General features: G+C 55.4%; 2 protein-coding genes across 4 annotated transcripts; one reads left to right on the plus strand and one right to left on the minus strand.

Annotated features, from left to right (window-relative positions):
* Positions 1-871: 871 nt before the first annotated feature.
* On the minus strand, positions 872-8292 carry FOXRED1 (FAD dependent oxidoreductase domain containing 1; the record flags this gene model as incomplete). Of its 2 annotated transcripts, none has more annotated exons than XM_079708846.1 (11): positions 872-1550; positions 1734-1838; positions 2077-2206; positions 2297-2457; positions 2606-2682; positions 3062-3163; positions 3443-3537; positions 4718-4836; positions 5088-5198; positions 6034-6254; positions 8208-8292. In XM_079708846.1, the coding sequence occupies 11 exons, from the start codon at positions 8290-8292 to the stop codon at positions 1296-1298; spliced, it is 1461 nt and encodes a 486-aa protein (XP_079564972.1). In that variant the 3' UTR covers positions 872-1295. The 2 variants fall into 2 exon arrangements, with proteins under 2 accessions (XP_079564972.1, XP_079564973.1); XM_079708847.1 differs by having other exon boundaries at positions 1734-1850.
* Positions 8293-8702: 410 nt separating this feature from the next.
* On the plus strand, positions 8703-13619 carry SRPRA (SRP receptor subunit alpha; the record flags this gene model as incomplete). Of its 2 annotated transcripts, XM_079708107.1 has the most annotated exons (14): positions 8703-8819; positions 9431-9514; positions 9806-9969; positions 10152-10315; positions 10583-10742; positions 10874-11027; positions 11258-11349; positions 11454-11572; positions 11699-11785; positions 12091-12263; positions 12364-12577; positions 12973-13136; positions 13225-13323; positions 13491-13619. In XM_079708107.1, 14 exons carry the CDS (start codon positions 8703-8705, stop codon positions 13617-13619), a joined length of 1920 nt encoding a protein of 639 aa, XP_079564233.1. The 2 variants fall into 2 exon arrangements, with proteins under 2 accessions (XP_079564233.1, XP_079564234.1); XM_079708108.1 differs by lacking the exon at positions 9431-9514.
* Between the last annotated feature and the right edge of the window lie 609 nt (positions 13620-14228).

Consider the following 14228-nt stretch of genomic DNA (forward strand, 5'->3'; position numbering starts at 1 on the left):
GAACCCTGGAGTCTTACTTGACCCCATTTCTCGCTGCTACTGTTGCCTCTCAGGTCCGTGCACCTCTTGCCGTGATGGTGCAGGCCTGGTTGTCTCTGCCACATGGACTATGGTGATGGCCTGCTGTCTGGTCTCCTGCTTTGGTATCATACTCTTCTCCACAAGGCAGGCAGGGTGATTTCTCTAAAAGGAGAATCTGATCATGTTGCTTCCCTATTGAAAGCCCTCCAGTGGCCCCCTGTGCACAGAAAAGCCAAGCTCCACAGCTGGCTCTTCGGGCCCCGGCCCTACTATGCCCCTCACTACCTCTCCATGACCTAGCAGGGACACACCACTTGAGTCCCTTGAATTTTGTTAATTCTTGGCCCCAGGCCTTTGTATATGCTTCTCCCTCAGCCTGGGATCACCCTGCGTTCACTGTGTTAAACTGCTCGTCCTTTAGGTTCAGCTCAGAGGTCAACTTCCCTGGGAAGCTTCAGGGAGAAACACCCGGCTGGGGTGAGGCGTCTGTGTCCTGTGCTTTCTCCCAGCACCGCAGGGACTGTGCTGTAGCTGACCTAGGCGCGAGGGGCCAGGCAGAGGTGAGACCTCTCCAGGGAGCACACATGCCATGCTTTGCCTGCTGGTTATGTCTCTAACATGTAGCCCTGGGCCTGCGAGAGTTGGAACTGAATACATATTGAACTGATGAATGAACACCTTCCTTCCCTCTACAGTCCCCCCGGGTCAGGAACTCAGGAAAAGGAGGCACTAACTTGCAAATCCTAACATCTAGGATTCAAGAGTGCTCCTGTGCTTCTCCCAGCCCGCCAACAAAGGCAAGTGGGGTAACGTGAGGTGAAAAGAGGGGACAGACGACTGAAAGGAAGGCGTTAATCACGTTTATTGACCGATGAACAGGGTAAGTAGACCAGTCCACAGACCTGGGCCAGGCTGCCCCAGAATGCGCCCTGCCTGGGCTCTGCCGAGAGGCGCAGAGGCAGTCTTTCCGGGTCGGTCCCACGAAGGAGCCAGTCCTGGGCCACGGAGCTCAGGTCCCCGAGGTGTTCCGTCCGGCTGGGCTCCTGGAGCGTGGCATCAGCCTGGGCCATGATCAGTCCTGGGGTCCCACCCCATCGTTCTCTGTCGGCCTGGGCCTTAGGCAATGGTCGGCCCGCCTGCCCAGCCATACGGGGGCAGGATGGCCTGGACGAGACGGGGGAGGAGGAGACCCTGGCGTGGTGCTGGGGAGCAATCAAGCAGTGAGGTGGTGTGAATGTGGGCCAGGGTCGGGGCCCGGCGAAGAGCTCCCAGGCTCAGATGATACAGTGCTCTTGGGTCTTCTCTCCCAAGTAAAAGCGGCTGAAGAGGAAGGGGCTCAGGTTGATGGTCTGGAAGCGGCCCTCCAGCATCACCTCTGCCACAGCCCGGCCCACGGCGGGGGCCTGCTGGAGCCCGTGGCCACTGAAGCCCGTCGCAAAGTACATGTTGACGACGAGGGGGTGAGGGCCCACCACGCCATTCTGGTCAAAGGTGTTGTAGTCGTAGTAGCCAGCCCAAGCGCTCCGAACCTGCAGGCCACAGGACGCGGGGCGTCGGGAGGGCTGCCCCGTGCTCCGCCCCACCCACTCCTGGCTGGGGTCGGCGCACGGTACCCTCCGCCACCACTGAGCGCGCTCACGTGACGGGTCCTGCGAGGCAGGGGCCCCGACGGGGCCCAGATGCTCCGGGGTCATCTGTCTCCTTCCAGTTACCTTTAGAGTCTCAAAAGCTGGTACCCTCCGGGCCAGAGGGGGCCACACCTTCTCCTGGAAGAAATCATGGTCCACTTCCAGGTTCCCTGGGTCTGGTTCCTCCTCCTGGGGGCAGAGGTGGGGACAAGGCTTACGTTGCCGAGGACGCACGGGCAGACCCAGGCCTCGCTGGCCTCTTTAATCGGTCCGCTTGGTAAGTGGCGGATGGGGGGAAGAGACCCCAAGTCAAAGCCAGAGGGGACCGTGACATCAGTACCAGCACTGGGCCCGCCAAAGAAGCCTGACTGCTCAGTGATACCCGGTCTCCGTCTTCTCCCCGGCACCCCGACCCCACAGAGCTCACCTCAGCGGGGCTACAGCCGCCCAGGTAGTTGTTGCCTAATCCTTCCCGGCGGAAATAGGCTCCGCTGGGGTCTGCGACAAGCGGAGCCTCCAGGCCTGGTCCCTGGGGGCAGTGCCACAAGTACACATACCTGCCGTGACCAGCGGCGTTAGAAGCGGCGAGAACAGCAACTCCCCTCCCCGACTCTCCTCTCACCCCACTGCGGCCCTGGGCAAGTCACCTTTTCCTCGGCTCCACAGGCAGCTTGGTGCCCTGAAGAGTACCAGACGGCCCCTTCCCAATGCCAGCCAGCTCTGCGACTCGCCCAGACCAGGCCCCCGCTGCATTGACCACTATGGCACATTCCACGGGCTGGTACTCCTGGCTGCGGTCCACCTTCACCTATGGACACCAGAGAGGGGGGCAGAGGGAGCAGTCCAGTTCTTCCCGAGCCTCAGTTTACCCACACTGGAAGTGGGTAGAAGAAGATCAAAATGACAGCCGTTACGTTTCTCATTTGGTAAAGGAGACATCTTGGCTGGGAACTTACATGGACTTCATGGATCCTTTTCAAAGTCACCTTCTCCCCACTGGCGGTCTCCATGTGGTTAGATGAAGAGATGAAACCTGCATGAAAAAGGAAAGAAAATAAGCCCTTGAGGCCTCAAAAGAGGAAGGAGATGGAGATTCCACTGGTTTCCTGAGGAAAGGAAGCTGGAAGGCTGGAAGCTTTCCCACAGACACTGAAGCAAAGAGACAGGGTAACTGGGATGAATTTGGCCGCACAGGACAGGAGGGTGCCAAAATCTTCAAGCAGATCACGAGTCATGGCCAAATGCAGTTAGAAGCCAGAGTCAGGATGCCCAGGACCAGTCCCCAGGGGAGAACCCCCTATCCTGAGCAAGCACAGGCCTTGCTCAGCCTGTGCGTGAAGGTAAGACCCAGTCTGGGCTGGCGTCCTGGCTGGCAGAGGTCACAAGCAGTGGACACGGGGCCGCAGACTCACGTGTCACCTCTCCGTGGCAGAAAAGGACCCCCATGGACTGGACCTTTCGCCGAAGCCCCTGGAGCAGACACCAGGGGTCAAACCAACCTTCGTTCTCCAACCCTGTGAGGAGAAAGAGGATGCGTGGAGGTGGGCTAGGACCCTCCTCTCCTGTTGTCTCTCCTGCACCCCTAACTCTTCTTTAGGGCTCGTAAACTGGGGAGTCACATTGACCAGCTGCACCAGAGTCAGGCCCTGCGGAAGGACAGAGAGCCGGCCTGGCCCGGGGGAGGCCCTGCCAGCCAGGAGGGAAGCATTCCTCCTTGACTTGGCTGCAGGGTGCTGAGACTCCTAACCTGAGGTGCCCCTCAACCCCGGATGCCCTCTGCAAGCAAGCCTCACCATAAGATGCCAAAGCCACTCCCTCCGTGTTTATCCAGGGAAACTTCTTCTGAAGCTGCTCCGGAGACATCAGACAAACTTTGGCTCCTTCCTGCCTGGAGAAATGTGTGGGTCTACGTATGTGTGCTGGATGAGCGTATGGGGGGAGAAGTATGGGCCCCAGCTCCACGAGTCACCTCGTTCATGTCACTCCTCTGCCCCCAACTCCCCATGCATCCTCCTTGCTTCCTGGAAAAGAGCAAGCTCCTAGTCAAGGCTCTTCAGCATCTGATCCCCCTTTCCTTTACGACACCCTAGCCTCCCTTTGGCCACGCTAAACACCTTATCACCCCCTAACTGTTCCTCGTGCTTTCACAACAGGGCGGGTCACTCTGTTCCCTCCACTCCTTCTGCCCAGGACAGCCTTCCCGTCCACCTCCTAGAACAATCCTGCTCACCAGCACAACTGCCTCCTTCTGGGACCCTCATGCCCAAAGGCAGCATTGTATGCACTAAAAGGACACACTCACAAGCCAGACTGCCTGGTTCAAGTCCCAGCACCACCACTTACTAGCTCTGGGGGCCTCAGTTTTCCCACATGTAAAATGGGCACATTCTGATGATTAAACGAGTTAGTATTTATAATGCATTTAGGATGTGACCTGATGTCACTAGTGAAACTCGTAGAAGGTTCTGCTAAAGGGTCTCAGGCACAGAGATCAGCCTGCCTGCCCAGCCATATGGGGGCAGGATGGCCTGGACGAGAGGAGGGTGGAGGAGACCCTGGCGTGGTGCTGGGGAGCAATCTAGCAGTGAGGTGTGAACCCGGGCCGGGATTAGAGCCCAGGGTGACAGATGGGGTGCTGGGGCCCAGCGAAGAGCTCACAGGCTCATATGATAGTCCTGACTGACTGGTCATGAGACCCACGGCCTTTTACACGAGTCCCCGTATGGCCGGCCAAGCCTACGAGCTTAGCTCTCCGGCTCTTAGAGAAAACATTTGCAGATTTGTGGGCCCCTCCCCAGAGGTCCTGACTTATTCGGAGGGAGGTGTCCTGGGTGGTCCTCATCACCTGGGAATTTAGGAACCACCGCGGCTGCGCTTTGTCCGTGTCTGTGTTACAGCACTTAGCACAGGGCTTCGGGGGTCTGCCCGTGTCCGTCTTCCCGACAGACTGAGCTCCTAGGGAGCAGGGCCTGTCTCACTGGCTCCGTCACCCCGGCTCCTAAAGTGAGTCAGAGCCCACTGCGTGCGGGCAGCTGAGACGCAGCATGGCAGCCGTGCCAGGCGCCCACCTCTGCACTTTCACGTTGTTTTCCATGATCGTAGCCCCCTCCTCTGAAGCCAGAAAGAGGTAACCAGAGGGGTTGAACTGGAGGTCCAGGGGAGGGTCATCGACCACGGCCAGGTACTCCTGTGTGCAAAGAAAAGCTCCTCCAAGAAGCTGACTTCAAGAAGGGAGGGAGAGCTTTCCTGGCTTTCTCACCACAGCCCCCGGGCTCGGTGCCCCGACCCAGAGGGAAGCCCTCTCCGGGCACCGCCACTGGGAAGAGAACCGGGGGTTCCAACTCCTAGCTGCCCATGCTCGCCCAGCCAGCTGGGCTGCTCCCCTCTCTGGGCTACAGGAGGGGTCACCACCCCACCCCCAAATCTCACAGCACGTACATTGATGTTCCGGAGAAATTCGACCGAAAAGAGGGAGAGCTGGATGTTCTCAGGCAGCGAGAACTGCTGGCGCATCCCACCCACAGAAAGCGCGGTGGAGGCCTGGGAGTACTGTGGAAAGACAAGAGGAGGCAATGTGGGCCCTGTTCCATGTGAGCGGAATACCGTACTGGAGGGCGAGAGTCACATACCCAAAGTTAATCTTTTTTTGGCCACGCTGCTGCTTGTGGGATCTTAGTTCCCTGACCAGGGATGGAACCTGGGCCACCTGCAGTGGAAGTGCGGAGTCTTAACCACTGGACTGCCAGGGAAGGCCCACGTGCCCAAAGTTAAAGGGGAGTCCTACTTGCAAGAGTATAATCTAAACTTGCATAAACCCATATGCAAGTCAACCAGCAGCCCAACAAGGACAATAGCTATTAAAATCCTTATTGGAAGATACACAGAGCAGAGAGGCTCAGTCATCTAAAAAGGGCTGGGCGCCGTCGTACAAAATGGTAATGGCCTGGAAGTACAAGGCAGGAGACTGACCTTTGCTCTACTAACTGGAAAACAGAGGGATGTGGCCAGAGGAGCAAGATTCGTGACCGGCTGGTAGTGGTAAACAGGAACAGTTAAAGCGCAAAAACCTCAGAAGTAATGTAACCTACAAGGGCGTCGTGACAGCTGTTTGTGTTAACCACAGCTTGAATGCAGGCCAGACCTCTGAGATCTCAAGACATACAACGTTGTGAAATGTGTTTCCAAAAGCAAAAACCTTATTGTCAAGGTCTCTGGTTTGAGGCAGGAAGAACATGGGGCTGTTTCTCAACAAGGGCCAAAAGCACAGTCCCTGCCCTTTGGCCCTTCAAACACTGAGGTCTTCCCTCTTCTCTCCTCCCCTCGAGTCCTTAAGAAAGTACGAGTCTGCACCCCACTCCTGACTCTGCCCCACCCCAGACCTCACCGTGTGGTCCCGCTCCACCACCAGCACCCGAATGGCACCTTGCTGCTTCTCCAACCTCTTCAGCCAATAGGCTACGGACAGGCCAAGCACCCCACCGCCAACGATCACCACATCAGAGTGTTCGGGGGGCAGGTGGCTGGTGTCATACAGTGGACTCCACGCCCCTCCAGGAAGGATGGACTGGATCTTCTTCTTAATCTCCGACACCTTTCCATGCCAGTCTGTGGGATACAGTTATGGTCAAAGAGGGCCATACATCTCCTTTCCAGGAGGTGGAGGCGGGTGTGTGTTGGAGGACGGGCACAGGAAAAGGTGGGAACTGAACCCTGAGTCTTCAGTCCTCACTGCCATTCCTTCTCACGAGGTCAACTCGCACCCAGCAGCACTCCACAGCTTGGCTTCATGTTCTCTACACCAGAGTCTCGCTTCTTTTGAAGGCATTATACCCAGCACTGCAAGATTCAACTTCCTAAAACTGACACTCTCTATTCTCTCCATTGGCTAGGGGACTTACACATATTTCCCTCCTGTGCAGACCTCTCTCTCCCCTGAGACCAGGCTTCTGGATCAAGAGGTCCCGGCACACCTAGAGCCAGCCGCACTGCCCTCTGAAGCACGGACCTCTGAGTGGCACCTTATCCTGGATATCCATCACCAACAGCAAACCTACACTCATGTTGTCTGTTATCAAGTCCTGATGACTTTGCCTCTTAAATATCTCCCCAATCTGTCCTCTTTTTTCCCCCATCTCTACCACCAATGCCCTAGACCAAACCACGATGTCTCTCCCACCTAAACTGTTACAAGCTCCTGTTTCCACTCATGCCCCTCTTGTCCAACCCCCCAACTTCTTTTCTATATCACGGCTAGAAAGATCTTTTCTAAACACTAATTTAATCACACACTCTCTTGCTTAAAATGCTCCAGTGGGTTTCCATTACCCTAAGGATAAAAGTCCAAAATCTTTCACGTGGCCTGTGAGACACTGCATGATCTGGCTCCTGTTTGCCCTGTCTTCCCCGAACCCTCAAGCCTCAGCCCCTTCACTCCCGCCACAGGGGATCCACACAGGGGATCTCCCTGCTTTGAAACCCTGTGCCCACTTCTTTGCCCAGTTAACTCCTTGCTTCCTTTAGATCTCAGCTCAGTTATCATTTTCTCAGGGATGCCTTCTTTCCTGACCCCCTAGACTATGCCAAGTTCTCCTGTCACGCTATCTCATAGCTCCGTGAACCGCTCTTTTGCAGCATGCAACACACTTGCAACTCTGAATTTATCTGTGATTGCTTCATGCTGTACTATGTCTACCTTCTCCATAGAATCTCCAGTCTAGAACAGTACCTGGCACATCCTAAGTGCTCAATAAATGTCTTGAATACACGAATCCTTTTGTCTTTCACACCTAACTCACGAATCTCCAAGTCTTCTCTCACTGTCTCCAATTCAAAGTTCAAACTCTTCTCAGCATTCGAATCTTTCTTTGATCTGGATTTAACCTTACCTGTCCAGAGTACATTTCATACTACTACTCAAACTGTCCATCTGGATGGCCTTTGCTAATTCCTTGCACAAGAACAATACTCTTCTCCTCCTAACCTTTGCTCAGTTCCCCAGAACCTGGAACTCATGCTTTCCTTGAGCCAGTAAACATCATCTTTCAAGGCTGATCTCCATTCCCACCTGTTCCATGTACTGCAATAATTACACTAGCTACTGGCACTGGCAGTGCAGGGTGTCCTCTGAGTTGGGTTTTCTCCAGTCTTGAACCGGTCTACTAAAGCCTTCCCTCTCCAGCTACACTTCAGGCACTTGCAGGACATATATCGAATCCTCTCTTTCTCTTCTTTCCTCCTTCACGGCCACAACACTAAGCACAGCATCCTGCACGCGAGCAGGACTTCACGCACTTCTGTGCCACCAATGAATCAGCCTGGCTGCTATTCTGGTGGTAAGCTCAGGCACAGAAGGATCTGGGACTTGTCACCTGAGAAGGGCAACCGTGGGTTCCATACCCCTGTCCAGGCTCTACAAGCTCCGGCAGGCAAGGTTACCTCCTGCTCCCAGCGACCCACTGTCTTCCCAACGCGGACCGGGACCTCGAGTCCTGAAAGTCACATGGGTGGAGATTGGGAACACTCCAGAACCACGATACCCTCCGCTGCCCTCAGCTTTACCCAGAGTAGAACCTTCTCTGTGTGTGCCTAGCCCCCGGCCCAAGAGGCCCGTGCCCAAGCCGAGCGGCAGCGCCCTCCGAAGCATGGCCCTGCTGCTCTCGACCTCTAGGAGTGGGGCGCCCTACCCCGGGAAGGTCCCAGCCTGCCGTCACTGCTACGCGTCGCCGGCAGTTCATTCGAGCGCGCCCACTGGCCAGCGACCCCTCCGGGCCCAACCCCTCCACCCTATAGGCGGCCGTACTGTCCCTTGACTGCCTGAGAGCCCCGCCCAGGCCCGCCCCCACCCGCCATTGGCGAGCCTGGCGTCTACGTCAGTCCTGCGCGCCCGCTGGCCGAGCTGGGGAGGGACCCAGGCTACTGCGCTGAGCGGAAGTGCGGCTGAGCCGGTTTCCGGGGCCGCTGGTGTGACGTGTCCCGGGCTTGGCGCAGCAGGAAGCGGCGGCGATCGCGGCCTGAGTTCCCGGCGCCGGCCCCGGCTCCTTTCCCGCTGCCGCCATGCTCGACTTCTTCACCATTTTCTCCAAAGGCGGGCTAGTGCTCTGGTGCTTCCAGGGCGTGAGCGACTCATGCACTGGGCCAGTTAACGCGTTGATTCGTTCCGTGTTGCTGCAGGTACTGCCCCCGCGGTATCAGAACTCCGGGCTCGTCCCCCTGACCCGGTCCCTAGTCCCCCTCGACTGATCCCGCGCCTCCCTCCCACCCCGTCGGCCCACCTGAAACCGGCCGCTCACTCGTAACTGTGACTCCACTTCTTTCTCCCGCCCCCATCAGACCATCCCGCAACTTTGCGCCGTCCCCTCCCCCTCCTCTTTCTGGGACTCTGGCCGGAATCCGTTGTCTTTTACCGTCGTTCCCTCCATTCGCCCCCAGCAGCTTGGTTTTCTGTTGTTTCGAAGGCCGGGTGAGATAATGGCTGGAAAAACGTCCTTTAAGAACTGTAGATAGTGTACAGCTGCTAGTAAGTCTGATTGTTTATATGAGATGAGGACTCCTTCCCTTCTGGCTCGCACGTGTCCTCCCCTCCCACCTCTTTGCCCCTTTCCCCCAAGCTGGTTGTCTCCTTTTCTCGCAGGAGGAATGCTGAAGAGCAGCTCCCCTGAATCTTGCCCTGGGGACAGGTTTGAGTTTGGGGGAATGTCTAGTTCTTCCCCAAAGGCAATCCTGGGGAGGCCCAAGTCTAGGTGTTGGGACAGTCTGAACTCTGAGACATACTCTTTTTCCAGGAAAGGGGAGGTAACAACTCCTTCACCCATGAGGCACTCACGCTCAAGTATAAACTGGACAACCAGTTTGAGCTGGTGTTTGTGGTAAGTGGGGGTATTTTACAGGGGCATGATTATAGTCAGCACGGAGTCCTGATTATTCAGAAAACCCTGATAAATTGCACCCAGTGTTTATGCTGAAGTAACTGAGAAGACACGGAGGGTGGAGGGGGAAAGGGGAGAAGCTCTTGGGCCCAGAGGGCTTGGCTGCTCCTAGGTCAGGGAGACCTGCCAGGTGGCTGAGCCAGTCTCTGAAGGCCTAGGCTGAGTTGGCTTCCCCCTGTTCTGGGCTGGCATGTGAGCAGATCTCTTGGCTCTGTTTCTTTCCCTAAACAGGTAGGTTTTCAGAAGATCCTAACACTGACGTACGTAGACAAGTTGATAGACGATGTGCACCGCCTGTTTCGTGACAAATACCGCACTGAGATCCAACAGCAAAGTGCCTTAAGTCTACTGAATGGCACTTTTGATTTCCAAAATGACTTTCTGCGGCTCCTTCGGTGAGAGGCCTCCCCTCTCCAAAATCAATTTCTGTGACTTGAGCTTCCTTCCTTCCCGAGGGTGGGTGAAGGGTAGTATGTTGTGGATTGAAAGGCACTCCTGAGTTTGCTGCCCAGTTCTGATTGTCCTCTGGGTGTGAGGGCCCTTTTCCTGGATTTGGACTGTTCCCTTTTCTCTTTAGTGAAGCAGAGGAGAGCAGTAAGGTCCGTGCTCCCACAACCATGAAGAAATTTGAAGATTCTGAAAAGGCCAAGAAACCTGTGAGGTCCATGATTGAGACACGGGGTGAAAAGCCTAAGGAAAAAGCCAAGAACAGCAAAAAAAACAAGGGGGCCAAGAAGGAAGGTGAGTTTGAACTTGGACACCTGGGGGCATGAGAAGTCGTTAAGGTGGGCTGGAGTGGTTCCCCGCCCTTCCCTTTGTCATTGTTTGCCTCCCTCGCTTGGGTGCCCACCACCCTCACCACCCACCACCCTCACCATCATCCCGGTCCTCGCGATCCCCCAGATGTTTGTTTCTAGTTTCATCTTAATGATTTGGAAGGCTTTTCCCCATTTGTCTATTTTGTTGGAATTTGGTCTCTTTTTCCCCAGTGAGTTTTCTCCTTGACAGGTTCTGATGGCCCTTTGGCTACCAGCAAAGCAGTCCCTGCAGAAAAGTCAGGTCTCCCAGTGGGGCCTGAGAACGGGATAGAACTTTCCAAAGAGGAACTGATCCGCAGGAAGCGAGAAGAGTTCATTCAGAAGCACGGGAGGGGTATGGAGAAGCCCAGGTGAGCATTCCAGCTTTTGCCATACGTACTGCTATCTAGACACGTTGGGGGCGAGGGAGTCCTTGTCTCTGGGGTGGATGTTTCCTCTCCTGCTTCTTCATCGGAACCCTTTGTGCTCTAACCCTTTGCAGCAAGTCCAGTAAGTCAGATGCTCCCAAGGAGAAGGGCAAAAAAGCGCCCCGGGTGTGGGCACTGGGTGGCTCTGTCAACAAGGAAGTCCTGGACTATAGCGCTCCTACCGCCAATGGGGCCCCCGAGGGGGCCCCGCCCGAGGACATCAACTTGGTAAGTGGCAGCAGGGCCAGAGTGAAGGCCAATGTTAATAAGAAATGGGGGAGGAAGGAGAGATGAGGAGGGCAGTACTCTTGATTTCTTGGAGCGAGGGGTGAGTTACATTTGGAGCTTCCTGAATCGAAGAGATGGAGCAGTGTAGACAGGGTAAATCCAGGCTTTCCCCCCACCCCCCACAGCCCATCGTGTTCTTGATCCCATCTCCTTTTCCGCATACCCTCCAGATTCGAGGGACTGGGTCTGGGAGGCAGCTTCAGGATCTGGACTGCAGCAGCTCAGATGATGAAGGGGCCGCTCAAAACTCCACCAAACCTAGGTAGGGGATCCGAGGTGGTGGCTGGTGGGTGTGGCTCCAGAACTGAGGAGACTTGACTGCTGCCTGCTGGCCATATGTGCATCTGTGACCTTCTGTGCCTGCAGTGCTACCAAGGGGACTCTGGGTGGCATGTTTGGGATGCTGAAGGGCCTTGTGGGTTCCAAGAGCTTGAGTCGTGAAGACATGGAATCTGTGCTGGACAAGATGCGTGACCATCTCATTGGTGAGTCAGGAACGGGTAGACTCATGTTTCTGGGGTAGGGACGGTGCGGGGCAGAATGGCTGTACCATAGGGGTTGTTCACTGCTGCTGGAGCACTCATACTACGCCCGTCCCCCTCTTCTCACAGCTAAGAACGTGGCAGCAGACATTGCAGTCCAACTCTGTGAATCTGTTGCGAACAAGCTGGAAGGGAAGGTGATGGGGACGTTCAGCAGTAAGTACCTCCCTGGCCCAGAAGTGCTTGGGTGGGCACCACGCACCCCAGGCGGCCACTGCGTCCACCTCCATTCTCACTAGGTGCGTGACTTTTGACAAACCCCATAACGGCTAAATTTCTATTTCGTAACTTGGACTTTGGGTGTTGATGACCTCTAAATTAGGAGGATTTAAATGAACTAATACTTGTAAAGTCCTTAGGATTCCTGGGCAGGCTCCTAGTTCCCTTAGCTCAGAAAGGGGCTGGGCATTCCTGGAGCACATTACTTGGGCTTCACGGATATACCTCTCCCCCCACCTCAGCGGTGACTTCCACCGTAAAGCTAGCCCTCCAAGAGTCCCTGGTGCAGATTCTGCAGCCACAGCGCCGTGTGGACATGCTCCGGGATATCATGGACGCCCAGCGTCATCAGCGCCCTTACGTGGTCACCTTCTGTGGTGTGAATGGCGTGGGGAAGTCCACTAACCTTGCCAAGGTCGGTGCAGTTCCACAGCCCGTCTCTGATATCATTTCTTCACTCTGCATTTCCTGGCACCTCTGGGTCTAGGTGACAGTTTTCTTTGCCTCTTTTGCAGATTTCCTTCTGGCTGTTAGAGAATGGCTTCAGTGTCCTCATTGCTGCCTGTGATACATTCCGTGCTGGGGCTGTGGAGCAGCTGCGGACACACACCCGGCGTTTGCACGCCCTGCACCCCCCCGAGAATCACGGTGGCCGCGCCATGGTGCAGTTGTTTGAGAAGGGCTACGGCAAGGATGCTGCTGGCATCGCCATGGAAGCCATTGCCTTTGGTACAGTGCACAGAAAGCTGGGGGGCTTGTCTGGGCCCCTTTTCTCCTTGGGTTCTCTTGGAACTTGCAGAGGACCAGGGTTACCCTACCACCAACTTTCTGCGCAGCAACAGGTCAGGATTAGTGACATGCCGTGCTCTGCTTTGGGGTAACAAGTGTAGTTGCAGGCAAACCTAGTATATTTGTTTATCTCTTACTTGGTCACCTTTATCCTACCGCCATCCTTTTCCTAAATATGCTTAATGGCTGAGTATGGGAATTTTTTCTTACACTACCTTGTAACCTAAGGAAGTAAACAGGTAGACTTCTAATATGGCCAGTTTGGGACTTCCTGAGAGGAAAGCTGGAAACGTGACAGTCCAGGAATTTTGACTTGACCACTTTTTTCTCTCTAGCACGTAACCAAGGCTTTGATGTGGTGCTGGTGGACACAGCTGGCCGCATGCAGGACAATGCCCCTCTGATGACTGCCTTGGCCAAGCTCATTACTGTCAACACACCCGACTTGGTGCTGTTTGTGGGGGAGGCCTTAGTAGGCAATGAGGCCGTGGACCAGCTGGTGAGGGCTAGGGCTTGGTTCTCCTTCCAACCTCAGCTTTGGCCACTTTAGGTGCATCTTACACTTACGTCATGTTCCTCCTTTCCAGGTCAAGTTCAACAGAGCCTTGGCTGACCATTCTGTGGCCCAGACACCTCGCCTCATTGATGGCATTGTCCTTACCAAATTTGATACCATCGATGACAAGGTACATATGGACGACACAGGGCAAAGCGGACTGGAGAGGGGAATGGCCATCCTTCACAAGCGAGCAGAGGCTCTAAGGGCACACTGGCTCCAAAGCCTCCTGTTGCTGAGGGGGTGAAAAGGGGTGGCCTGGAGTTGACTGGGTATCATCCCCTTTCTCTGCTTCAGGTGGGAGCTGCTATTTCTATGACCTACATCACAAGCAAACCCATCGTCTTTGTGGGCACCGGCCAGACCTACTGTGACCTACGCAGTCTCAACGCCAAGGCCGTGGTGGCTGCCCTCATGAAGGCTTAACGTGGCTCTTGGCCAATACCAAATCACCGCTTCCCCCCAAAGCCCCCATCCCTGTATCAAGAATGTGCTTTAGAGTATGTGAGCAACTTGTCTTCAGTGTAGTTCAAAGGCAGAGTGAGGGGAGCTCCAGGCGAGGGCCTGCAGCCCCTCCTAACCCCACTCCCTGTTCAGCCCAGCCTCCCTCTGCAAGGGGGCCTAATCATGTTACAGTCGCTGCCCCTTACCCGCCCCCAGCCCCACGCTCCTCCCCCTTCCTACTCTCTCAGGCATCCCTTCACTCTGCCTACAGACTCGGTCTCATTACAGCTTTGACCAATGGTTAGAAGATCCAGCACCAGAGCTTTGCTAGTTGAGTGTGGTCATGGGGACGTCCGAGCATCATCCCCAGTTCCATTAGATAAAGAGACTTCCAGAGCCAGCTCTGGGTCTTGAGTGGCACCTCCCCCTAGGATATACACAGCTTTCAGGTCCCTGGGGCCAGGACGACACCCCCACACTGTGGCAGTGTATGGCCTGTTCTTAATTGCTGCTGATTCCAGGATGACCCCTGGCCCTGTTGCCCCAAAGCATCAGCTAGGCCACAGTGATGTGTTACACATGAGTGAAAGA

The sequence above is a fragment of the Hyperoodon ampullatus genome (genome assembly GCF_949752795.1).
Source record: "Hyperoodon ampullatus genome assembly, chromosome: 7".
NCBI classification, from domain to species: Eukaryota; Metazoa; Chordata; class Mammalia; order Artiodactyla; family Ziphiidae; genus Hyperoodon; species Hyperoodon ampullatus.